Source organism: Punica granatum, chromosome 5 (assembly GCF_007655135.1).
Source record: "Punica granatum isolate Tunisia-2019 chromosome 5, ASM765513v2, whole genome shotgun sequence".
Lineage (NCBI taxonomy): Eukaryota > Viridiplantae > Streptophyta > Magnoliopsida > Myrtales > Lythraceae > Punica > Punica granatum.
In genome coordinates, this window is record NC_045131.1 from 21,431,446 (window position 1) to 21,456,077 (window position 24,632).

The 24,632-nt window shown below is 36.7% G+C and overlaps 1 protein-coding gene across 2 annotated transcripts; it reads right to left on the reverse strand.

The window, feature by feature from the left end:
• Window positions 1-1,221: 1,221 nt before the first annotated feature.
• On the reverse strand, window positions 1,222-10,930 carry LOC116207750 (cyclin-T1-5-like). 2 transcript variants are annotated; one of them, XM_031540834.1, is made up of 7 exons: window positions 10,698-10,930; window positions 10,224-10,501; window positions 9,580-9,661; window positions 4,160-4,294; window positions 3,413-3,588; window positions 3,145-3,296; window positions 1,222-2,786 (listed from the first exon to the last, which is right to left on the reverse strand). In XM_031540834.1, the coding sequence occupies exons 2-7, from the start codon at window positions 10,427-10,429 to the stop codon at window positions 1,762-1,764; spliced, it is 1,776 nt and encodes a 591-aa protein (XP_031396694.1). In that variant the 5' UTR covers window positions 10,430-10,501; window positions 10,698-10,930; the 3' UTR covers window positions 1,222-1,761. The 2 variants fall into 2 exon arrangements, with proteins under 2 accessions (XP_031396694.1, XP_031396695.1); XM_031540835.1 differs by lacking the exon at window positions 10,224-10,501.
• Between the last annotated feature and the right edge of the window lie 13,702 nt (window positions 10,931-24,632).

A 24,632-nucleotide genomic window follows, 5' to 3' on the forward strand; every position in this document is an offset into this window, starting at 1 on the left:
ATCTTATGTAGTCATCTTTATCGTCTAAACGAATATTTAGACGTGTTATTGTGATTCCTGCCACGTCACTAATCAATAAATTCAAATTAATAATATAGGTTTAAGTAAAAAAATATTTTAGTGATATTATGTAGGTATCAAACAGTTCTAATATTTGCCAAATTAATTAATAATTAATTTTTAATATAAAAAGAACTGTACTGCCACTCCATAGGCTAGAGAGAGGGAAAGAGAATATAAGGAGAGTGAGTGTGAGAGAAAATAGTGGAGTGGTGAAATGAGTGGCTAAAGAATTAACAAAATTACAATATGTCCTTTTAAGTACTACAAAAGTTGGTAGTTACAATATATAGTTTTTATATTCTTATAATGGATATTTTTGGGATAAGGAAATTACTTCAGCCACTCCTTTCCTCTTTTGTTATATAGATAGATAATACTTTTTATTCTTCGTGCAATATATCTCTGTCTAATTATTTATTGTAATTATTTACATTTTGACTACCAATGTTATTATAAATAAATAACTATAATAATGATAATAATTTATTTTTTAAATTAGAGTAAGTTGATAATTATAACAATAACAATAATAACAAGAACAATAACAATGACAATAATAATAATAATAATAATAATAATAATAATAATAATAATTAACATTCTTTTATATCATGTTCATTAACCAAACAAAAATTCAGAATCTCTATTCTAATCTCCTGATATTAATTCTTTGTCAATCCTATATCTCTAAATTCCTATTCCGCAAAGCAAATGTCATGCAAGTAAGATCGAAACACAGAAAATTAGGAACGCCAAGACGAATATTTTTGTTATGGGGTGGTCCATCAAACAAAAACGGCGTATGAACTCTTAAGTCATGATTGCAATTTGCAGTTTCTATAATCAAATTAATCCCATAATGGGTATACCTACATAGATGAAACAACAAATCCTCGGGCCGTTATCATCACCATCTTGGCTCCCGCACACCTGACACCTTGTCGATGCTTCTCGATATGGGGTAGTGGTAGTAGCTCAATGCTGTTGGTTGCATGCGTTGATGCGTTGGGGCAATTCTATCGACAAATGAATAATTACTTACTGATAGAACAGAGCAAAATCACAGCTTCCCAACCCGAACACCAGATTCCACGGTCATATATAGTTAGTATCAGCAGAGAGTCCATCTTCTTAGTAAGTTCAATCATTTTGCAATCATTGCATAAAACATGAGCTCAATACCTTGGCATTCAAGTCACCTGTAGTCTATCTATCGTAAAAGAAAACATCCAAATTGAAACAGTCAATCTCTTACGAACAATTTCAATTGGGATATTGCCAAAATTCAGCTAACCTCCATCTCAAAGTAGTTCAAATCGCTGCTCATCTAGTAATAACAAAGTTTTAAAAATGCACAAAATTGTTGATTCTTACCCCAAGACCTGACTGCATATATTAACCATTGGCACTTGGGTTACATATATCACAACGGTTCAATCTCGAGACAGATGGGCTGTAATGCAGAGATAGGCTTCACTGCAGAACCCTGGTATGGTAGACTTAAATATGTAAACTTCGTGCGGCCGATCTCTTTTATCTGATCTTTAAGAAAACAAAGACAGGATAACAGGGTGGCTTCTAACCTGCACAATACTCTCCGCCACCACGAAGTTCGAGGACAGTCATGTGCCTCTTGAGGCTCTCTTTGAGTGAGATCCCAATTATGCCCAAAGCTTGATTACTTTCATTCAGGGATGGCTATTCATGCTCATGCCTTCTATGCTCCTTATCTGCATATCCGAATCGACCAGCCCTATGCCCGTCTTCCCCATTATGACTCGATGAGTAATCATGCCGCTTCTTTCCCTCCATCTGTCTCTCTGATGGGCTACCTTTCCTCTTGCGGCTGTTTGGCATGGGAGAAGTATCTTCAAACATTTCCCCTTCTTCCGGGTTATCTACTTCTGCTCTCCTTGGAAGCTGCCCTTTCACAGCTTTTCTGTCTCCTCCAATCTCGTCATGCTCCCTTCCATGGTCAGAAGAGCGCTCGGTCTTAGGCAAGCTCAGCCTCCTCTCCCGCCTCTTCTCGTCCTCGGGGGCTAACTCGATGCCATCTTCAAGCTCCCTCTCAATGAGATCATCCTCATCCATCACATCCTTCTTCTTGGTCATCTCGGCGCGGACCTTTCTCCTCTTCTCAAGCGCCGCCTTCACCTTGTCCTTGTCTATCTTAATCGGTTCCTTGGGAGACTGCCCCACTGATCCTTCCCGGAGCTCTAAATGCCGACCAACCACACTGCAGGGTTTACGCGAGGTGGCATCTTCCACCCATTCCCCTGCTTCAACGGGTTCATTTCTTCTTCCATTTCTTTCATGGTGATCTTCACCCTCTATACGTTCCTTAGATCTATTAATCACTTCGCTCGTGTCCTCCTTAATGGACAAGTGCTCGGGATGATAATGATGATGATGCAGGCCATCATCTTTAGGTTCAGCATCGACCTTGTGATCAGTAATATCACTACGCACACTTCCATGTCCGTTATTTTGGTTCTGTGTAGCTTTTGCTGGGGCCCCATGACTTTCGGCGACAAAATGGTCAGGTGGTGCCCGAGAAGATACTTGCTTCGAAGCGTGCTCCTCGTGAGAAGATGAAACTTTCGACGATGCCCGGTGTACTGATCCACCACCACCACCATCAGCAGTACTTCCTTCAACTTCACTTCCCTGTGACGGAGGGACCCTGTTTTGCTCATAAAGTTCCAACATTTGATTGCTAACCTCTGAAAACAGAACCAACCAATCAAGTAAATAATAGATCTTCAAGACACCACTCACCAGAAAAATAATAATAAAAGAGGAATCTCGAGCACAGAAATGACGCTGCAAAATTGGAGTATCTCTTAAAAAAGTATATTCCAATGGCCGCGGCACCACAACTATTAATTCCACCAAGATATAAGAAACAGTAAAACATCATATCTCTGAGCCATGCGATATTATTAATTCTGGAAAATGGACTGAAAGCAAGATTTTATTAGCAATTGCAATGAAGTGCCGCAGCACCACTGAAAAGTAGCCCACAAATTAACTATACATAACTTTCTGAAAAAAATGAAAAAGCATGAGGAAGAACTGCACCTTCCAATTGACGGGGGGTGACATCGAATTCTTGCCACCAGACCTTCTCACCATCCGAGGGGAGCTTCACTTTCAGGAACTTGGCGGCAAGGAAAATGGCACCTGCTGCAATGTGATGGGGCTTAAATTGCAGGCAGAGCGAGGTCCTCAGCCTGGGAAGCCACTTTTACATTGTATGAAGATGATCAAGTGGAGAGAAGACTGTTGAATGAAAATTTATCAAAAGAATCATAAGCAACAAAGAGGCAGTTCTCTGTTCTTATCGTACCCATCATTAACGAAATTCCAAGCAACTTGAGCAAGTGCGTTTTGTGCAACTTTAAACTTTTTTATTGCTTCGACCAGAGGCTTGTAGGGGTGGTGGACATTTAAGTCAAAACCCAGAGTTGCAAGCACAACCCTCTCCCCTAACAAAATTAGCTCCTTCTGCTGTTCATACACTTCCTGCGTAGCACGTTGGCCAAGTCATAAGTCAAAATCAAATTTAAGACCAAAACTTCAAGCAATTCTACCAATGCAACCTATGACAAAGAAAACTAGTCAACAAAAGAGAGTGAATTTTATCAGAAAGCACCGTGCAGAACCTTAATCTTGAAAAACAGCGTCACTCACTCCGTATTTTCCTAATCTGAAGTAGATGTTATAGTTGGCCAAATAAAGTATATCTTTTGGAAGTAGCATAGCAAGACATCTAGACACAATCATTTACAGCAACCAGCTAAGGACAAATAAGGAAACATTGCTTCCAAGATGGAAGCCCACAGATCATGTTTATCATCATAGGTTGCTGTGATTTTAAGAATATCTATAACATGTGATGGTTCAAACATTCTTCTACATGAAGATGGGAACCGACAGCAGGCTTAGGGTAAGTAATTTTTCAGGATCATGTGTGACTTTATAGTAAAAGAATCAAGAGTGAGGGAATGAAAGGCATGAAGGAGAAGAACTCGCACCAACTCAATAGGTAAGAATCAATGAGACTCTTCAAATAAACAGGCAAAATAGAGAACACCTTCTGTTTGATCCTCTGAGCTGCAGTTTGATCCTTCTTGTGGATTATTTCATAGGAAACAAGAATGACATCCTTTAGTGGACGGGGAGTCTCTTCAACCTTCCCAGCAAGGAACATGCACACAGTCGCGATAGTCTGCAGAGCAAATAAATTAACATTAGCAAAAAAAAAAAACTCTATTAAATCTCTAGGTGTTCAGAGAATGACATGGAACAAATTTCAGCAGGATTCATATTATGCAAAAGCACTTCCAATCGAATAAACCTAAACATGTAAGTATATCTGATTGAATTATGCTCCTTTTTCATGATAAAGATCAAGACCTAGTTTATACTGCTTAACAAACCAAGCAGAGGTATGATTACGTTTGACTGGCGCAACAAAACATTATTAATAGGATTTGAGCTAAACATCTATGCTTACCAGTAGCATAGCTCACTAGAGCCTACAGAAGGATAGATAACATAATCCTTCGTTCATGTCATTCTTAGCTAGCCAGTCATATATAATTTGAACCATTCTTTTAAAAACATGTAGCTATCGTCGTGAAAAATCATAAAAGAGCAAACACAATTTTAACAAACCTTGATTTCAAGAGCTTGCATCACCTTTCTCACATATACCAAATTATGAATAGCATCCATTTGTTTCACAGAACTCCAATTTTAAAAACTTTCTCTACTACGTATAGAATTTTCTGTATTATATATAACTAACAGTTCCACTCAGCGGAGTATACGTTCTATTCCAAAGACTTCAATTTGCAGTATCAAATAATGCAACCGTGAAACTTTTTCCAAGAGTAATACTTCTTGATGGTCAATGACCCCGAGAAAGGGGGAAAGATAGATGGTGTAATTCAGAACCTAAAGCATGAGAGGTGGTAAATCCACCATAAAAACGCACATCATCCGAAGACCCGTTTCATGCACAAAAAGACAAGATGTATTGATGTACGGCAAACACACACACACAGTATAAAGAAGATGCACAACGATTATTCTTTCTTGCACTATAAAATTTTTTTCTGCATCTTTCTTTGCACTTCAAGACTCTTTCTCAAAGCCTAGTGAATTTTCCAGATAGTGCCAATTTGCCCAAGACTTCAAAATAGTCAGAAAAGAATTTCAATCATGCATAAATTAGTACATTTCTATCACCTATAGACTACAGAACCGAAGACAGACTGAACCACAGATTAAACACCAGAAAATGGTGCCCACTATATCACTATTAACACTTGATGGACATCCAGTGGTTGATATTATCCCCCCAGGATCCGAACTTCTTGTTTCAAAGGGCAAATCTATCAAACTTGATCAGCCATTAACGAGGAATCCTAATGTGGGTGGATTTGGCCAAGGGGATGCACAAATAGTACTTCAAGATCCATTACGTGTCCAAGGCCTTTGTTCTTCTCGGCACCTGTTGTTTTGGCACAAATATTTTTGGTTCTTAAGAAGAAACAGTTTGAGAAGGTTCAATTGTCCGAAATGAATTTCTAGATTCGCAAATTTATCAGCATCGAGTTCATAAAAAGAATCGAATTCTTGTTGGCAATTATTTGTACCGCATTCCTAGTCATAGTATGTATATTGTGAAGAAGACTATTTGACTTTATTCATTCCTTGTTTTTTTAAGCCAAATTAAATTGGAGCAGTGTCACTATGTCATTATTGCATTATTGTTTAAAGAATAGAAAATAGAATGGATCAATATTTTTCTAGTCTAATAGACCAAAAAAATATAAAATTCCACTGGATACTAACAATAAGATAAGTAAGTGGAGAATAGAAAGCAAAGGATTCTTTGTCTTCTTAGTCTTCAACACAAGAAGGGAATTTTGCACATTCCTTTCTTGTATCGACATAGTAATGGTTTTTGATCTCGTTCGCCAAAGATTACTATTCTTTAAGATTACTGTTCTCTTCTTTGTTTTGATTTTTTACAGGTTTATCAGAACTCTTTTTTGAGATTTTTTTACGTATACATACCAAAAATAGTGAACACATAGAAAAATAGAGGGAAATCTTTTGAGAAAATAGAACTTATTCAGTGCCCTTTTTTTCATTCTAGTTATTGACATGGGAAGGGGTCAAGAAGATTAGAGAGAGAATCAAAAGATCTGTGACTAATCCCTCCCTCCTCTTTTCTTTTAGATAAAATAGAATTAAGTAAAATAAAGAAGGTAAGTAGAATAAAGAAAAAGAGAAATAAAAAAGTGGATTCAACCTCGTCAAAATTAGGGTTCTCCAATTCAATTGATAAATAATCTAGTGAAAACGGAAAGCGAAATGTGTCTAAGACAAGAATATCATACAAGATAGTAAAATGAAATACTATAATTCGACTTAGAATAGAATCTATTCTAAATCTAAATAGAGTTTGAAATCATTATTTTACTTAATATTTATTTACTATTACTTATTGGGTTGTGATCGCAACAAAATAATCTTTCATAATTTCGAGTTAGAAACTTTCTTTTTTTTTTCCCCGCCTTCCTTTTTTCCCTTTAAAATGGAAAATCGAGAGTTGGTTCAATCAAAAACTCAAAGAAAGAAAGACAGGGGGTTCATGGCCAAGGGCAAAGAAGTCTGCGTAACGGTTATTTTAGAAAATCGATTGTGTTCGAAAGGGAAAGGGCATTAATAAAGAATCAACGGATATATTAATCAAAAGAATTGACATAATACTCCTAGTCGATTAGAATTGACAAAATTCTGTCCCTATTGTTACAAACATACGATCCACAGGGAGATAAAGAAATAGATAGAATCAAATCAAGGTGTTTGTATGTCACTTTTACAAGGAACATGAAAGGGGACATATTCTATCTATATGCCATATTGTTATATAGAAATGCATTATTTACTTGAAATATCATATTATATTATATAGAATTATATAGTTATTTAACAAGATTTCTATAATATAGCTTAAATCTATCATCTACAATAGAATAGAACTTCAAAATAGAAATTTAATTAAAATATCAATATAAATATTTTAACATTAATATAAAAAAATATAAAAAAAAATGAAATCCTCTTTTTAATCCTAAATCATTTTTTGATCAGATTGAAATAGGATTTTCGTGGAAATGTAAAGGTGATTAACATACATAATTTTACTCTCTGCAAATTAAAAGAAATAAATAAGGTGAAATTCTCAATCTTAATTTCATACCGTCTAATTTTCTTCTAATACTCTCTTAATTGTTTAATTTGTTGCAAGGATTTTATACTATTTGACAACCTATATTTCCTCAGCCAAAAACAACAATCTCTTATATTATCTCCTAATCCGCAGTTATGCCTACTCCCACCACGCACTTCTCATACAGCCTTTCAAGAATAGAAATTCCACCATCTGGTTATGCAGGACCTCTCCACTAAGCACCTGAGCGCTTTATCAATGGAAGCAATAACACCAGAGGTAAAGTAGAATTTATGGAGCTATTTCAAGTTATCAAGCTCTTCAGTTCCCAGAAACAGATTTCAGTTGGTATGAAGGGAAACTCCTTTATACAGAATGGCATTACAAAATTTACTTATAGATAGCAACCTGGTATGAAACCAATTTCATATATAAAGAAAAGTTCCATCTTGTGATCCATTAAACAAAGATCTGATATTACCTAAAAAATTTGCTGTGCCGAAATATAAGAGTTAGACAAGAAAAAGAAGGCGAAGATTATCACTTCTCTTGACAATCTCTTAACTTAAACCACACTCCTTTCTCAAAAAATGTAAAGAACAAATAGATGGTAAAGACAGGCAAGAGGTGCAAAATTGATGCCAACGGCAACCATTAGGAAATATTAGCTGAAATAAAAAAGCTAAATCAGAATTGTAAGATCTCAGTATTTAGAAAATTAATATAAAATTGGCACTCATTGTAATAGTACAAACACGGATCAATCTTTCAATTAGGTAATGTTCGGTACACAGGAATGGAATGGCATGACTATTCCCTCCTTCCACTCCAATCTCTTATTTGGTGTTGCTCATGTAAATTAGAAAAGGCATAGGACGACCTTTTTTATTTAACTTGATGGAGTGGACATTCCTTCAAAAAAGTAACTAACTTTCGGTCCACCATTTCAACTAATATTTATATAAGAATAATATATTTTCTTCTAATTCCTCATAACATAATATATATATATATGTATAATATCAAATTTCAAAGGACATCGTAGTTATAAGTTCAAATTTTGTTCTTATAAGCTTATTATTTTCAAGTCCAACACAAAAACTCACCATTTTCCTATCAAAACCATTATAATATGTCATTCTATCAAACCCACTACAAACATGATCTAGAGATATGGGAATCTGAACAAATAAGTATTCCAAGGCCAAACTTGTTGCTAAAAATAAATTTAAAAAAAATGGATTTTCACGGTAATGGTCTAAGAGGGCCAAGGAAACATTTAAGAATTTCATTAATGCAGAAGTTTTTAAAGATGGTTTCCAAGCAGGGTTTCCAACACCTGGGAAAGGGTTCAAGAATGAGTAGAATGTCAATACAGCTGGTGTAACCCTTCAAAAAAGAAGCAAAATGGAGATATGAGATCTTATAAATAATGGTGTACGCAAATGTCAATTAGCTAAGTGACATATCTTCAACATTTACTACACCCATAATTCTAAAAATTAGCCATCCTTTCCTCATTTCTTGGAGTCTCCCTCCCTTTATAATGAGAATTTTTTTTTTCATTTTATAAGAAGAAAGTGATTCCGTGTTCATAAGGACTGTAGTTAAAGACGTGAAAATAAAAAGGGACTTAGCCTTCACCAATGTATCCCCAAATAGGCATTCTTTTATCACAAAGTGTGTATAGCTACAAACCAACCGGAGACAAACCCCCCAAACCACCCACCATCCCCACTGCCCAAAACAAACAGAACACAGAATCATGTACGCGGTCCTCCTCAATTTTGCTGAGTACAATCATCATGATATCTTATTTAGTGGAGTAAGAACTATTTTTACAGATATTCAGCAAAAAGGATGGCAGTAATGATCCTAAACTGGTCCTAATAAGATTGGTTAGAGAAAATTGAGAGTTTGAGAGTTCACAACTACAGTAGAACCTGACATAAGCAAATGAATAACAAAACTCTTAACTACACAGATAGAAAACCTGACTCAGGGGGCTGGGGTTTACACATAGCAAAGAACAAGAAAATATAGCATATAAAAGTTCAATATCAAAAGCTAAAGCACCCATTGGAGTATTGTGCAATCACATTATTTCTAAAAGGCCTCTTAAACCAAAATGTTAACCATAGAGAGAGACCTCCAAAGATAATCCCTTCTTGATCACTCAGAATATTAAAAAGTACTACGAATTGAAAAACATATACGACTTAAAAGAGTCTAATAGAACTGAAAATTTAAATTCAGTGACTCACCCTTCTGTCATTCCTTGCATGAGATTGTCGGAGGAAAAATCGATGACAAAAGATTATTGCTGTAGCTATTGTTACTTGCGGTCTGCAATAAAATTGTAGGCATTAGATATTCATCAATTTAATGTTCAAAGATCTGTCATCCAAACATAAAAAAAAAAACATACATTCCTACCATGTAGTTGCTTGCATTATAAAGCGAGGAGTCCTTTTACAAGTTTCATTCATTTTAAAGAGAAAGTTTAGATAAATGTTTAAAGCTAGCACTACTCTAACCTAGCAAACCAGGATAATATTTGAGCACACATCAGCAACTAAAGAAGGCTCCTCATCACTATTCAAAGGGAAAAATGAGAAGTTCAGGATTGTGAAAACCGTATAGGAGTATTTGATGAAGAAAATATATTTTCAAATGAATGCATTTTCACTGAATACTTCCTTTGATGAAGAAAGCTAGGAGTCTTTCCGCAAGTTCCATTTTTTCAGAGAAAGTGGAGATATAATAGGTAAAGACAAACTACTCAGCACTAATCTATCCTAGAAAACACAAACAAAATTTAAACACACACAACCACCAAAACAAACCTTCCCCATCACTATTCTCAAATGCAAAAGTGTAAGAAACAGATCGGTCGGGGCAAGCTTACACTTTAAGCCTCATCCCAAGATCCTGCAAGAAGGTGCAGTATGACTTGCGGAGATAAGTCTCCTTCTTGAGGTCAATCCCGTCCCTTCTCGACGGAGAGTTCTCTTCGATTTCCTTTCTAGACATGTACCACCGACCCCCAACCCCGACATCCTCTTGCTGCTGCTGCTGCGAAGAAGATGACTCCCCCCCAACGTACCCCGCCATCCCAGCAAAACCCTTAAGCCTCTCTGCCTATCAATCTGTCAGTTCTATTATCTATACACCAATAGCAACTAACTGCACGGGCAGAACAGACACAATCAGGGAACGAGAGAGAGCGTTTGGAACAATTGTGCGACAGCAGACACCCCACTGAGATTTGGGAGCTCGTTAGAAGTCGTGACTACAACAGAAGCAGTTGTCCCAAGCTAGATTGGAACAAATGGGATGCCTTGCCTACTAACTAGAAACCCTAGAACGAAAAATCGCCCACCTTTTTCACTTCAACTTGGAAAAAACACGCGGCTGCAGCTACTGAAGAACTTGGGCAGCTAACCAGAAATCGCCAACGGCTAGGACAGAGAGGAGAAGACGCGGAAGTAGTCGAGGGATCAGTGGCCACCGAGCGACAGCCGGGGGGGGTGCAGCAGAAGAAGGAACTGCGCAGATTGAGAGAGAGAGAGAGAGAGAGAGAGAGAATGAACGCCAGCGCCCGAAATTGGGCTGTGGATAGTTGAGAAAGGCCCATGTCGAAACGACAGTACATTATGGGCTTCGACAATTAATTTTAGGAGGACAAATCAAGTAAAATCAAGGGAAAAAAGTCATTTTCGGTCCTCAATCTTTAATTACCTTTTCACTTTCGTCTTCAACCTTTTTTCGTATAAATTCGTCCAAAACGTTACGCATTATGTTCCTTTTGGTCCTGCCGTCACTTATTCCATCCAAAAGTACTTTTTTAAAATAAAAAGATATTTGTGAAAATTTAAAAAAATCAAAAATTTACAACTTTTTTAAAAAATCAACAATCCATCGAAAAAGGATAGAGGGAGAGGGGATGGTAAGGGCTTGCCCGCAGCCCCAGCCCCAACTAGGTCGTCGGCTACCTTGCCTAGGTAGTGGCCACTATGGCCTCAATGAGGTCACCAACCACCACTAAGGTAATTGAGGACGTCATATGAGAGGGGCACGACCAAAGTTGTCAGAATCGCGATTTTACCTAGAATCGATCGAGGGTCGTAGAATCGTATCGTGAATCGTAAGATTATACCTGTAATTAAAAAAAACATATATATATGTATTATACTTTCCTGAGGAAAAAAAATCAATCGTTATATTCAAAAAAAGACCACAAGTTTCATGCATATATATATGTATCAAAAAAGCAAAAATAAAAATTAAAGAAAAAAAGAATTAATTTTTACAAAATCAAGAACAAGAAAGCTAATACAGGGAAACACTCCAAGAAACATGAAGACGGCATTCATTCAATAATTCATTCATGGTTTGTCGCATTTTCTTGCTCTTTGCTTATGACTTTAGTCATTCATTTGCAAAGTCTGTCTCTTCCCCTCCCCAACAAGGCAGAGCTCAGAGCCCCTCCCCCTCCCCCACCACCACCTCTTCTTCTCTCCTCATTAGCAGACGAAAACCAACCCCAAAAAGAAATCATGTCCCCTTCACCCAAAGACCCAATTATGTCTTCTTCTTTCTTTATTCAATTTATTCAATCTCTCTCACTCTCATTCTTGCCTTTCTTGTTTCGATCGGATATGGGGGAAGGATTGAAGAGGGACAGGGCAGCAGGAAGAAAGGGAGGAGAGGAGAGAGCTTCCTATCCTGATCACAGAGAAAAGCCATTGTCCTTCTGGCCCTCTTCTACCTCATCACACAAAGCTGTTCGGCTTTCTCCTTTGTCATCTGAGGTTTCTTTTTTACTCTGGGTCTCTCATTTATTCCTCCAACCTTTTCACAGAGAGACATTACTTCGAGAGTTCGTGCTTTGTATTCCTCCTTTGTCATGCATATATATATGTATCATACTTTCCTCGGACGGTCGAAGCTCGGGCAAAGCAAGACTCTACCTGGTCAAACGGAGAAGGTACTTGGTTGGAGGATTAGGGCAAAGTCGCCGATCGATGAAGAAGAAATGGGGGATTGGAGTCTGGAGAAGGGGGAAATGCTTGAGAAGAAGAAAGGGAGAAGAGGAAAAAAAAAAGGCGTTGGGCTCAAGACCAATGGGCTGGGCTTCGGCCCGACTCTGACTTGGCCTTCGCCCCGAGGGCTCGACTCTAAGTTGAATCCGGAATCGCGAATCGACCCGATTCCGCGATTCCGCGATTCATGGCCTGATTCACCAGCGATTTTACGTTCTCGACTCAACCCATTGAATCGGAGTCGTATACCCCCTCCGAATCGTAGAATCGTACGATTCTACGATTCGAATCACGATTCTGACAATCATGGGCATGACGACTACCCTCCGAATCAAGATCCAACTGTGCATCTATCCTCTTTTATTGATAATTTTGATGATAGTGCCAAATGGACGGATGATTATTACTTGCAATTGATTAATCGAGTGTTTCCTAGTGAAAGATCTGAACAACCCCAATTCGTGGAAAGCTTTGATCGATGGCAGGGCGGAGTAAAGCTCTGTACCTTCTCCGACAGAGAAGTTCAATAAAGTTAAGAACTTGTATTCGAAGCTCCAATTCATTGAAGAGGCTTGGCTGCTTAGACTCTTTAATCCCTCTCATGTCCATCTGCAGATCCACAAGTCTTAATCTTGATCATTAAAACAGCTCCCATCATCAAATTTTCCATAATAGAAAACACCTCATTTAAGTAATATGATGTTATCACTTCTACAATAGAAGAAAGACAAAGTAAAACCAATATACGAGAGGGAGTTGCAGTCAATGCTAGAGGGGTTGGATGAGGAAGGGCGCGAGGAAGATGTGGCAGTTGGGGGGCCATCGGAGAAGTTCGGGGGATGCCGGCAAGAACCCTACCAATCCTCTTTGTTGTAGAATTTTTTTTCTTTTTCATTTTTATTATTTTTTCTTTCTGAAAATAATATTTTATTAAGAAAAGTTACTTTGATTGGAAAAAGTCACGGTAGGACCAAGTGAAACAAAACGTGTAACTTTTAGGACGAATTTGAACCGAAAAATAGTTTAGGACGAAAACAAAAAAGCGATAAAAATTGAGGACCAAAAATGAATTTTTTACTTAAAATAAAAGGCAAAAAATGATAAACTTTTTTGTCATAATCTAAAGTTTTTCCATTTTCGTTTTTTTCATTCATTTCCTCAACATTTCAAATTTTTACCATTGTAATCGGAACATTAATATTTTTTCGTTAGTGGTGCTGACATAGATTTTTTTATTTTAATATTTTATTTAATTAAGAACTACTTTTCAAAAATTAATATAAAAATATATATTTATTATCTTTAAAAAGATAGATGGCTACAGGATCAACGAAAGAGCTGGAGAAGGAGAGGGTTGGGGCGCCAATCGACACCCAACACCAGCCCTCCAAGGACGTTGTCAATCTCAGAGGGCTGGGGGTTGCTAGTGAACTTCCCCACCCCTTGAATCGATTAAGATCTCAACTTCGAGATCTCAGACAATTCGATGACTAGGAGTATTATCTAGTGGCCACCATCTCCCCCTTTGAGGTCACTCCCCCTCTAAGAACGTCGCGAGGCTTCGAAAAGAGGCTGCCGGCTGACACTCCTAACCCCCTTCCTCTATGGCTATTCCTTTTCTTGTCTTCCAATTTTTGAAATCTAAAATGCCAAAAGATTGACATAAAGTGACGGTACATAGTTCTTTTTTCCTTTAAAATCCTTGCCAATTGTTGTTAATGAAAAAATAGTCGAATTAAAGTGGCAAGAACGCAGAGGTTGAGGACAGGAGTATCAAAAGATATCTAATTCTTATTTAAAGAAAATGCCAAAAAATTGACATAAAAATGATACATGGCTCGTTTTATACTTCAAAATCCACGTCAATCACTGTTAATAGAAAATTTAATGCTTAAGCTAAAGTGACAAGAACACAGAAGGTTGAGGGCAAGAGTGATAAAGACTATACGTTAATGATAAAATGCTAAAAAATCCAAAGAATTGAGGACCAAAAGTGTCTTTTCACAAAAAAAAACACGTGATTTGCCTTTTTCCAAATCTATCCAGATTTAATCTTGACATAAAAACCACATGTTTTCATTTTTATTTTATCAAATTTATCTATCGTTCAAAAGTTCTTTTACTTCTTCATTATATCTAATGTGGCACATTTTATGTGACATGTTGGTATATGTGCCTTAATTTCATTGGGCTTTCTATGATAAAGATGTGTTAATTTTTAAGTATGAAAAATAAAGTGTTAAAATTTTAAACACTTATTGGAATGAGCGTTTAAGAAAATAATATCTTGATGATATGTTTTTAGTTTGGGTAAATTGCACTGGTGGTCCAAAATGTTTTACAAATGTTTCATTATGGTCCAAAAAGTTTTTTTCGCTACATGATGGTACAAAATGTTTCAAAGTTGTTTCATGATGGTACAAACCGTCAACTCTAGCTTAACGCTGTCAAGCCGACGCTGAAGTGGCTACTACGTGTCACCTCCTCGCTGACGTGGCCGAAAAATTTTAAATAATTCTAAAAATTTTAAAATTTTAAAACTTTTAAAAATAATTTTAAATTTTAAAAACTTTTAAAAATACTTTTAAGATTAAATTTAAAATAATTTTAATATTAAATATTAATTTTTTAAAATTATTTAAAATTATTTTTAAAAAAAAAAAAAATTATTTAAAAAATTTAAAATTTTCAAAATAATTTTAAAATTTTCAAAATTTTAAAATAATTTTTTTTATTTTTTTCTAAATTTTTACTCTTTTTTGTATTTTTTATTATTTTTTATATTTAAAAAAAATTAAAAATTTTTAAATTTTTTAAATTTTTTAAAATTTTCAAAATTTTAAAATATTTTTTTATTTTTTTCAAAATTTTTACTCTTTCTTTGTATTTTTTAAATTATTTTTTGTATTTTTTTGGACTTTTTAAAATTTTATTTTCTCTTAAATGACGTGGCGCACTATGATTGGTTCCACGAAACAAAAGTGACACACAGAACGCGCCACGTCAGCAAAATGTTAATGGCGTCAGGACCAATTGACGGTTTGTACCATCATGAAACAACTTTGAAATATTTTGTACCATCATATAACGAAAAAAACTTTTTGAACCATAATAAAACATTTGTAAAACATTCTGGACCATCAGTGCAATTTACCCTTTTAGTTTTGCTGCAAAAATTTTCATTTTCATACTTTTTCCCTTTCTATATTAATAGTATTTTCATTTTAAAACTTTTTTATATTAAAATTAAAAATTAAATAAATTAAAAAGCGAATTGCTAGAGTTTGTCGTAGAGAAAGGGAGTGGGAGTGGGCTCGAGCTTCGAGCAACCAGGCTTCCTCCCATTAGGTTGTTGGTAGTCCCAGAAGATGCTGATAACATTTGGGTGGTAGCGGCTGGGATTAGAGCCACCACGACCCCAGAAGCTCCTCTTTTCTCTTCAAGAGAGAGAGAGAGAGAAAAGACAGAGGGGGAAATTTAAGTAATGACGACTCCATCATTATCCTCCATTGCGCCTAATGAGATTGTTGGCAACCGTAGATACTGCAAGCAACCTCTTAGGGCGGTGGGGACCTAAGATAAAGCTCCTCCGATTCCATCTCCTCCTCTCTCTCTAAAGAGGGAGATTTTGGGCAATGGTAGCTTTGGTCTCAACCATCATCATTCAAACGAGATCTTCGGTAACCTCATCTTGAACAGCGGTGGCCAGGATCGAAGCTACCACCCCCTCTCATCAAATGCCATTCCTTTATATGTTTCTTTATTTCTCTTCGCCTGTGACCAAATGGGACTATTTTGCGATTAGAAAAAATTATGAGGACATTGCTGTAAATTATAAAAGATTGGTGGATTATAGATACACAATGAAGTCAAAGAATGGTTTGTTTTACATAATAAAAGGCTCTTCTTAATCTAATTTTTTATGTTAAATCAATTTTACTTTAGGTAACAAAAAAGTTAAGCCAAATTAAGTGCTAAAAATTTAACCCAACACTGAAATTATATGTTGATTTCTTTAAACTGCTCATATAGTGTTTGTCATGTTTTTGTTAGATCTGCTGAAACTGAAAGTAGAACATATGATTAAATGTTTGTCAACTACTTTTTACTATATTGAAAAATAGTAAAATGATTAATATGCACTCATAAATTAAATTGCTAATTATTAACAATTATTTATATCTTAAACACATACCAATGACGCCAGCAGTAGAACCATGCTATGCATGGGTTCAATTTTTCAATGTAATGCGTGAGATGCGAAAATAAATGATTTATAAAATTAAGGGAGACAAAGTGTCCATTGTTTTATCTAAATAAGGTAAGCTAATAATAAATAGGGAAAGTTACCGTTAGCAATTACGCTATAAATTGTGTTTTCATTATGGTCTCACAGAACGACAATTACTTAAATTCGTTCATATCACCGGAAATGCCAAAGGGTCGATGGGTGAGGTTTTACTACAATTACTTGAAATGCGTCTGGACAACATCCTTTTTTGATTGGGTATGGCTTCGATTATTTCTTAAGCCTGCCAATTAGTTAATCATAGACATATTTTAGTTAGGTCAACCTACACAGTGATAATATTAATTAGGATTAGTGATTATTGTTGGACTTAGCCAGAAAAAGCATGAATTGCATAAAAAGTTTAAGTAGAAAATTAAAAGTGTCTTATGAGGAAGTACAATCTATATCTATCTCTATATATAATTAATATATAATTGTTGGGGAGATTATGGTTGCATGCAATTTGTTCAAAAATTTCAAATAGAAGCTCCTCATTCATCGACTCTTCGTGTGCCAAAAAACTTCCATAACTCATACGAAAAAGAATATTATTTTCTTTTAAAATTATTATCATCATCATCTTTATTATTACTCCCACAAAAAAGAATATTATTTCTTTTTAAATTATTATTCTTATTGTTATTATTATTATTATTATTAATTTAGTTGTTGTAGTGTTGTTTAGGACAATTTGTATATAATATATAATTGCTGGGGAGATTATGCTTGCATGCCATTTGTCTAAAAACTCTAAATGAGATCTTTTCATTCACCGACTCTTCGTAAGCCCAAAAGCTTCCATGACTCCCATAAAAAAGAATATTATTTCTAAACTATTATTATTATTATTATTATTATTATTATTATTGTTATCATCATCATCATTATTATTATTGTTGTTGTTATTAATTTTGTTGTAGTTGTTATTTGGGATAAAAATAGCGATAATATTAATGGAATAATAATAATGAGGACAAATAATAATAATAATTTCACTAAATTTACTAATTTACCAATCTATTAGATGTATTTAATTTTGACTCTTCGGACTTGTACGATGAGAGGCAAACATTTGTTCAATGAGTGATTGTCACTGTCAGCACCCCATTTTGGTTCACTTGCTCCAGGACAGGACATCAGCAAGGCTCCCGACTAGGATTCCAGAACTCTAACAAAAATGGCGAGGGCAATATATGGAGTTTTGCGGCACACACAGTTGGTTTCGAAGAATAAGACACGACTTATCAAAATTCCAACCGAAGGCAGTGGACAAAGAGGAACTCACATCTCTGTATCATTTCTTCGGTGAGTACGACTATCTTCATGGATCCCAGAACCAAGTTCGGTATTTTTAAATCAACGTTTTTAAATCAACACAAAAATCACATCGAGAGCCCATTCGAGCAAAGAGATAAAATTTGTGGGAACTGGGGTGCCCAAACAGTGAATACAGCAGCTTGAGCATGGGATTCAACGCATCATATCACGATCAATATTGAACCTAAAAAGGGTAAATCTACATGCTTGACCTAGGAAATCGAGTTAGGTTCGATTTGACGGGTCACTCATCTCGAGATTCAATATGGAGAGGGAGTTATGAATTTTTTAGCACACTATGTGCAAAACAGTGAAACCTGGACAAATTCTGCTAGTCGAGAGAGAAAATCCATATAAAATTCAATTCTTCGTATTTTCAAGAATAACCAATGTCAATGGATTCCCGATTCACTGAAGATTCAGAAATCTTTTTAAAAAAAGATATGTTTTCGGCTAGATTAGTACAGAATTGAAGAACTCCTCACAAATCAGGACGAAATCCCCCGGTTTTGGACAGCTGTTGAAGAAAAATTGTTTCGGGTATTTTCTGAGGTCAAACGATCTTCAAATTTTACGAGGATGTGCCTAACTCGTGTAGGGATCAAGAAAAAATATCAGAGAGACCAAAAGGCTCATGAGAAGTTCAGAAAAATTTCAGATATTCAGGTCATCCCTAGGGACCACTGGTCACAGCTCTGCTTCTTCTATTTTGGCTGAGCAAGGTGGAGTGTACTGCACCCCTTCCCCTTTTCCCCACGCCATCTTCTCCCTTTGCAACCCTTTTCTTCACATTTCCAACCGCTCACGCCATCCCGCTGCTGGTTCTGCTGCTATGGATTTTTTTTTCTTCCAATGATCTTCAGGACGGGATCAACAGGATCAGTTTTCTTTTTCTTTTTTTCTCTCTTTTTTTTCTCTCCGCCTTTCCCTCATCTAGACGGCACCATCCTATCACCCCTAGCTTCTCTAGAGATCAGGGGTCTTGTTGCATGTCCGAGCTCCAGAGGACGAACCTCCGGCTCCCTTCGAACTCCCCGCTGCTGTCTGAGTTGCTTCCTCGAGCTTCCTGAGCTGGTCATTACTAAAATGTCCTCCTCGACTCCTCGTTGTCTCTGTGCTGCTGCTGGGCCTCTCCCCTCGCCGCTGTGCTCCCATTGAACTTCCCTGAGCTACTGTCCATGTCCCATGGAGCTCCCCAAGTTACCTTGGCTGCTGTTTAGCTCTTTGTCGAGCTCCCCTTAGCTGTCAAATGCATCCGAGCTAAGTCTCATACTTTGTTTCCCTTCCCCGTGCTTACTCTTGTTGTTTTCCTTTTCAGTTGGTTCCATTCTTATTCTGCCTTTGTTTGTCTCCCCTTTCGCAGTCACATCAACACCCACAAAGCCACTACATTGCTTTGCTATCCCCCCTTTGAGATTCCCAAGTTGCTTTGCCGATGTATTAAGGGATATCCAAAGGTTCACGTGGTTCCTCCCTACATTGGCTCAGGAGAGTTACGGAATCTCGGACTTAGTAGCATGCATAGGGTCTCATTTGGACGGTAATAATGTGAAATGAACGTTTGTGGACCGTGTCGATGAGCGAGATTATTCCAAACCCGGTTTTAAAAAGTTTTCAATCTGTTTCAGTTCAGTCCATGCGATCCTTTTCCACGTTTTCCAAATCAGCCCTAAACTTTCTGATCCGTTTCAATCAAATCCTAAGCCATTTTCAGTAGTTTCTCCCAGCCACTGAACTTTCCAGATGATTTAGATCAGTTCAGAAAACTTTTCAATCTGTTTTAGTTCAGTCCCTGCTACACTTTTCACTTTTTTCATATCAGCCCTAAACTTTCAAATATGTTTCAATCAAATCCTGGGCCATTCTCAATATTTTCCGCTCAGACACAGAACTTTCCAGACGATTCAGATCAGTCCATAAAACTTTTCAATCTGTTTTCAGTTCAGTCCTGCAACTCTTTCCATTTTTTCAAATCAGCCCTAAACTTTCAAATCTGTTTCAATCAAATCCTGGGCCATTCTCAATATTTTCCGCTCAGCCATAGAACTTTCAAGACGATTTAGATCAGTCAATAAAACTTTTCAATCTGTTTCAGTTCAGTCCCCACGACTCTTTTCATTTTTCCAGATTAGCCCTAAACTTTCAAATCTGTTTCAATCAAATCCTGGGCCATTTTCAATATTTTTCGCTAGCCATAGAACTTTTTAGATGATTCATGTTAGTCCAGAAAACTTTTCAATTTGTTTCAGTTCAGTCCCTGCGACTCTTTGCACTTTTCCAAAGCAACCCCCGACTTCTGAGCTGTTCCAAATCAGTCCATGGGATTTTGGCCAAATTTTCAAATCAGCCCCAGCTCTTTTGAAATTATCCAATCTAATAATAAGGACTTTCAACCTATCTAGATTGAGTCCCCGACCGACGGATATGTACGTCCTTTTAATACGTTCTTATCTCGTTTATTACGCGTACGTGACGTGGCGATACGAGTTTTTTTTTTAATGTTTCTCCGCTTCTATGAGTCAGCGCCGTTTTATCGATTCCGTTAATATTATGTTTGTGTATGCTTGCATGTTTGCATGCGTTTCTCATGATCATGGTGGCGCCGACTTTGTAAAATATGTGTTATAATCGCGATTGATATGTGATTGCATGCAATCGTATTTTTCGTTTGGCATTGATCGGATGATAAATCATAAATTAGACACGTTAGTTTAGATACTCGCATGGATTTGGGGCACCGGTGACTATCTTGGGCCCACGGGAGCCCAAGAGCGTATTGGCCTCCATAGACCGAGTATTCTTGACTCCTGAGGACCCGTCGTGGTTTTCGTATCGCAAAGCGTTCCATTAACCCCTTTGCATTCGAGACTTAGAGCCACAATTATTAACAATTCCACAAAAGGGAAGATGGGACGCGTAACTTGACTAAGTAAATCACTCGGCTTAAATAAATCGCACGAACTAGTTATTAATTTGTAATCGCGTCGACGAATCACGAAACGTCGGAAACGCCCATTTTAAAACCCACAATTTCGAAAGCATCGAGACATTTAACTCGCGTAGCATGGGCATCTAGGGAATGCTCGTGCGCCTTGACTCAAGTCCGGGCCCAATTTGAGGCGGCTCGGGTCGGGGTGTATGAACGTTCCTCAAACCACTCCCAAGTAGAACGATCGTTTTCTCAGCTCTCTCGGGGTCAGCATGACCTTGACGGACCCAAGGGATCGATCGTCACCGGCTACCGATTTTCAATAGTCCGCGTCACGTGATCTCAAATTTTGCATGAACACTTCACATACCTTACAGTTCAAGGGCATAATCGTCTTTTCGTGAATTGCCGACTCCTTAGGCATTAGGGTGATCCCAAACACTTCGATCCATGGTCGGAGACGGGCAGCCCGTTCGGGTGCAAGTGTCATTTGCATAGCCCACTTCATCCAGTTTCAGTGTTTCCGTCATCCTACCGTGCTAGTGATGGATATGGGCTACTGTTGAGAGGTGATAAAAGAGAGGGAAGGTGTTGGCAATAGTGATGGGCAAAGGATGTTTGAGAGTGAGGGAGTGATCTGGGTGGTGATGGTAGTCGGTGAGAAGGAGAGGAGATGGTTGTAGGTGACGGTGTTGGAGATGGATGGTGTGGTTTAGGGACGGTAATGAAAAGAGTTGTGTTTATGCTGAAGCCGCGAGTGAGAGTGACCGAGAGAACGAGATAGCAACCAAGAGAGAGAGAGAGAGAGAGAGAGAGAGATACATATATATATATATATATATATATATATATATATATATATATATATATATATAGATAGATAGGATGATGGTGAGCTGCTGCCTTTGATGTGGTTAAGAAGATCACAGAGAAAGGAAGATGAGATATGGCGATGAGGAAGACAGAGAGAGGAGGAAAAGAGAGCTGGTGTGTTATGTGTATGTTTGCTCGAGAAAGAGAGAGAGTAGGAGAGAGAGATGAAGAGGTTGGAGTTGAGGTAGTGGAGAAGGATTGTTCCACATGTCAAGGAAGCCTACACAAATGTCCACTTCAGCACTTAACAGCGCCACATCTGCAATTTCCGTCGAAAATGGATGGTGGTGTCACGGTCTGATAGATTTGAAACTAAACCAGTAACGTTAGGATACCTCAGAAAAAAAAAACTAAGATAAAACTAAGAAAAAGTGTAAGTGTTGGGAGACAGAGCACTATTTTCCCTTTTAAAAGAAAAAAATATTATTGCAAGCAAACTAATTTAATGATACCAATGTCATTCGAAAATGAAATTATTAATTTCATGAAATTTTTTATTCATAAATTTAATGTATACAACTAACATTTGGAATTTAGAATCCCACATCTAAAATATACATCTGACATTTGGAAATTAGAAGCTCGCAAAACAATATTTTTAAAGTAAAAATAAAATTAAAAATTAGTAAATGCGTGAATAGATCCATGATAAATCGTTGTAATATATTATGATTAAATAGATATATAATTCGTATTGGATAAGACAATTAGTTACAACATTATTATCGAATTATTTATATTTAGTCTAATGTTTTTGAAAATTATTGTTTTAAATTCAAATTAATCAATGTTCTTATTAATAAATAAGAATATTTTGTTAAAAATGTGAGTAATTCCCATAAAAATGATATGAGATATGTAATAATAAACTCGTGCAACACACGGGATAGAAGACGAGTGTATAGTTATGTCGAAAGAAAGACATGAAAATAATCAATTAAAAATCAACAAAATTTGATAAGATAATGATGCTCAACTTTCGCAAGCAATGATGAAAAGAGTGGAAAAATTTAACCCCTAAAAAAAAGGCATCGTGAGCAATGGAGAATCTTATAAAAGAAATGCAATATATTTAGAAAATGAAATTACGATTGGATAAACAAAAATAAAAAATAAGATATTAGTTCTTCACAGTGTGTCTCCATCGCAAAAATAGAAACAAATGCTTGCAAGGAAAGAGAAACCAAACCCAGTTGATTTGAAAAGTGAGGTACAAAAAGCAGAATTACTCGGTTTCACTGCAATATTAAATGGACCCTTAATTGGATAATCAAATATCACCAAAGTATATAAAAAATGGTGTCATATGGTAGCGCATACATTCTCCTCATAATAGGTAGAACTTGTTCTCTACACCATTTTGAACCTCCTAGATTGGCTTGTGTGACAGATTGAAAGGTATAAAGTCGTCCACAATCTCACCGTATTCCACAAAGAAAGTCATAAGGGATTTTATAGTAATGTTTGGAGGCAGTCCCCCAATAAATATTTTCTTAGTATTCGTTATAGTCTGATGCACTGGTGGACCAACTAGGACTACGTTCACCTATATATCAATGAAAATAATAATCAACAAATAATAATTAATTGATTTTTCAATCATCAATAAAAAATAAATATATGTTTCAAAAACATAAAAGCAATGGTGTAAATGACAAAATAATAACCAAATCGATGAACGTTGAACATGGCCTTGGCCAAGAGAGAAAAACCATTACATAAAGTCTCGAGACAAAAAATAGAAAAAAGAAAACAAAATGAGAATTCATTGAGCAACTTATATACCAACCTCTTGATCAAGAATCACATGGTTTTTTTTTTTCTCTTAAGGCTTCCTTAGATTGAGATGAGTCATGGAATTGTAGGAATACGTATGGAAGTTTTTTGTGCTCCAGGTGGTTGACGATTAACCCGGTATTTTTACCCATTTATAATCTATTGTTTTATAAATAAATATAAATATGGTTCCTGATGTTAGTTGTATGCCCTAGAGTCAATATATATAATTGGATAATTTCTATTTATGTTTATGATATTTATTCTGTTTTCATAAATCGTTTATGTTTAATAGAGTAAGTCCCTTAAATACTTGGAAATGCTTCGTTCTCAAAAAGTTAAGAATATGAGAGACGAAGTATTTTGATACAGGTTTCTTTAAATTATTCGCGATCAAATGATCCTATGCCCAGAAAAATCTGAAATTTTGTACAAGACCTCATAATTGGCTAATCATGTAAACACGGCCTTTGAAATATGACTTGTCTGTATTCACTTGTTTTTTTATCTGTTTTTATCTGCTTATATTTGTTTTTATCTGTTTATGTCTGTTTTATCGCGGTTCAAGCCCGAACCCATATGATACGTCGTGCACAGGGTCCAATGCCCCCAAAATCCGTTGATCATGGGTCCAACGCCCATTCGCACTGAGCGTGTGCAACGTGAGTGTGAAATCGGGTCTTGCCTCGACTTACTACTTCGCTCCTAGTAGTGTCTATGTGGAAGACGACTCGGATCAGGTAGGTAAGGCGTGGTTGGACATGACCCGGGAGCTCGACCGATCCCACGGCTATCAAGAGAGCCAAATGACTCTCCTGTTATCCGACGGTTCGGTTGGACCCGACCCCCAGCTTTCTGAGCCCGCGTTGCCTTAATTTTGGTTTCGGCCATTTAAAACCACGCGATGAGCCCATGTGGAATATTAGGCCTAATATAAACTAACCGGGTCCATGTACTGTATCGCATCTGTATTTTGTATTTGTTCAAGAGTCAATTGTAAGGACGTTTTTCTGTATTTTCATTGTAAGGATCCCGGTCGGTGATCATACGGTCTGAGCGCTTCATCAAAGTTACGGTGTCAAAACG

Coding starts and splice junctions, on each gene's coding strand:
- LOC116207750 (XM_031540834.1), bottom strand. CDS start 10,429: ATGGCGGGGTACGTTGGGGGGGAGTCATCTTCTTCGCAGCAGCAGCAG. Junction 3,589..4,159: donor CTCAGAGGATCAAACAGAAG/GTGTTCTCTATT, acceptor CGTGCTACGCAG/GAAGTGTATGAACAGCAGAA. Junction 3,297..3,412: donor TGGAATTTCGTTAATGATGG/GTACGATAAGAA, acceptor GTGGCTTCCCAG/GCTGAGGACCTCGCTCTGCC.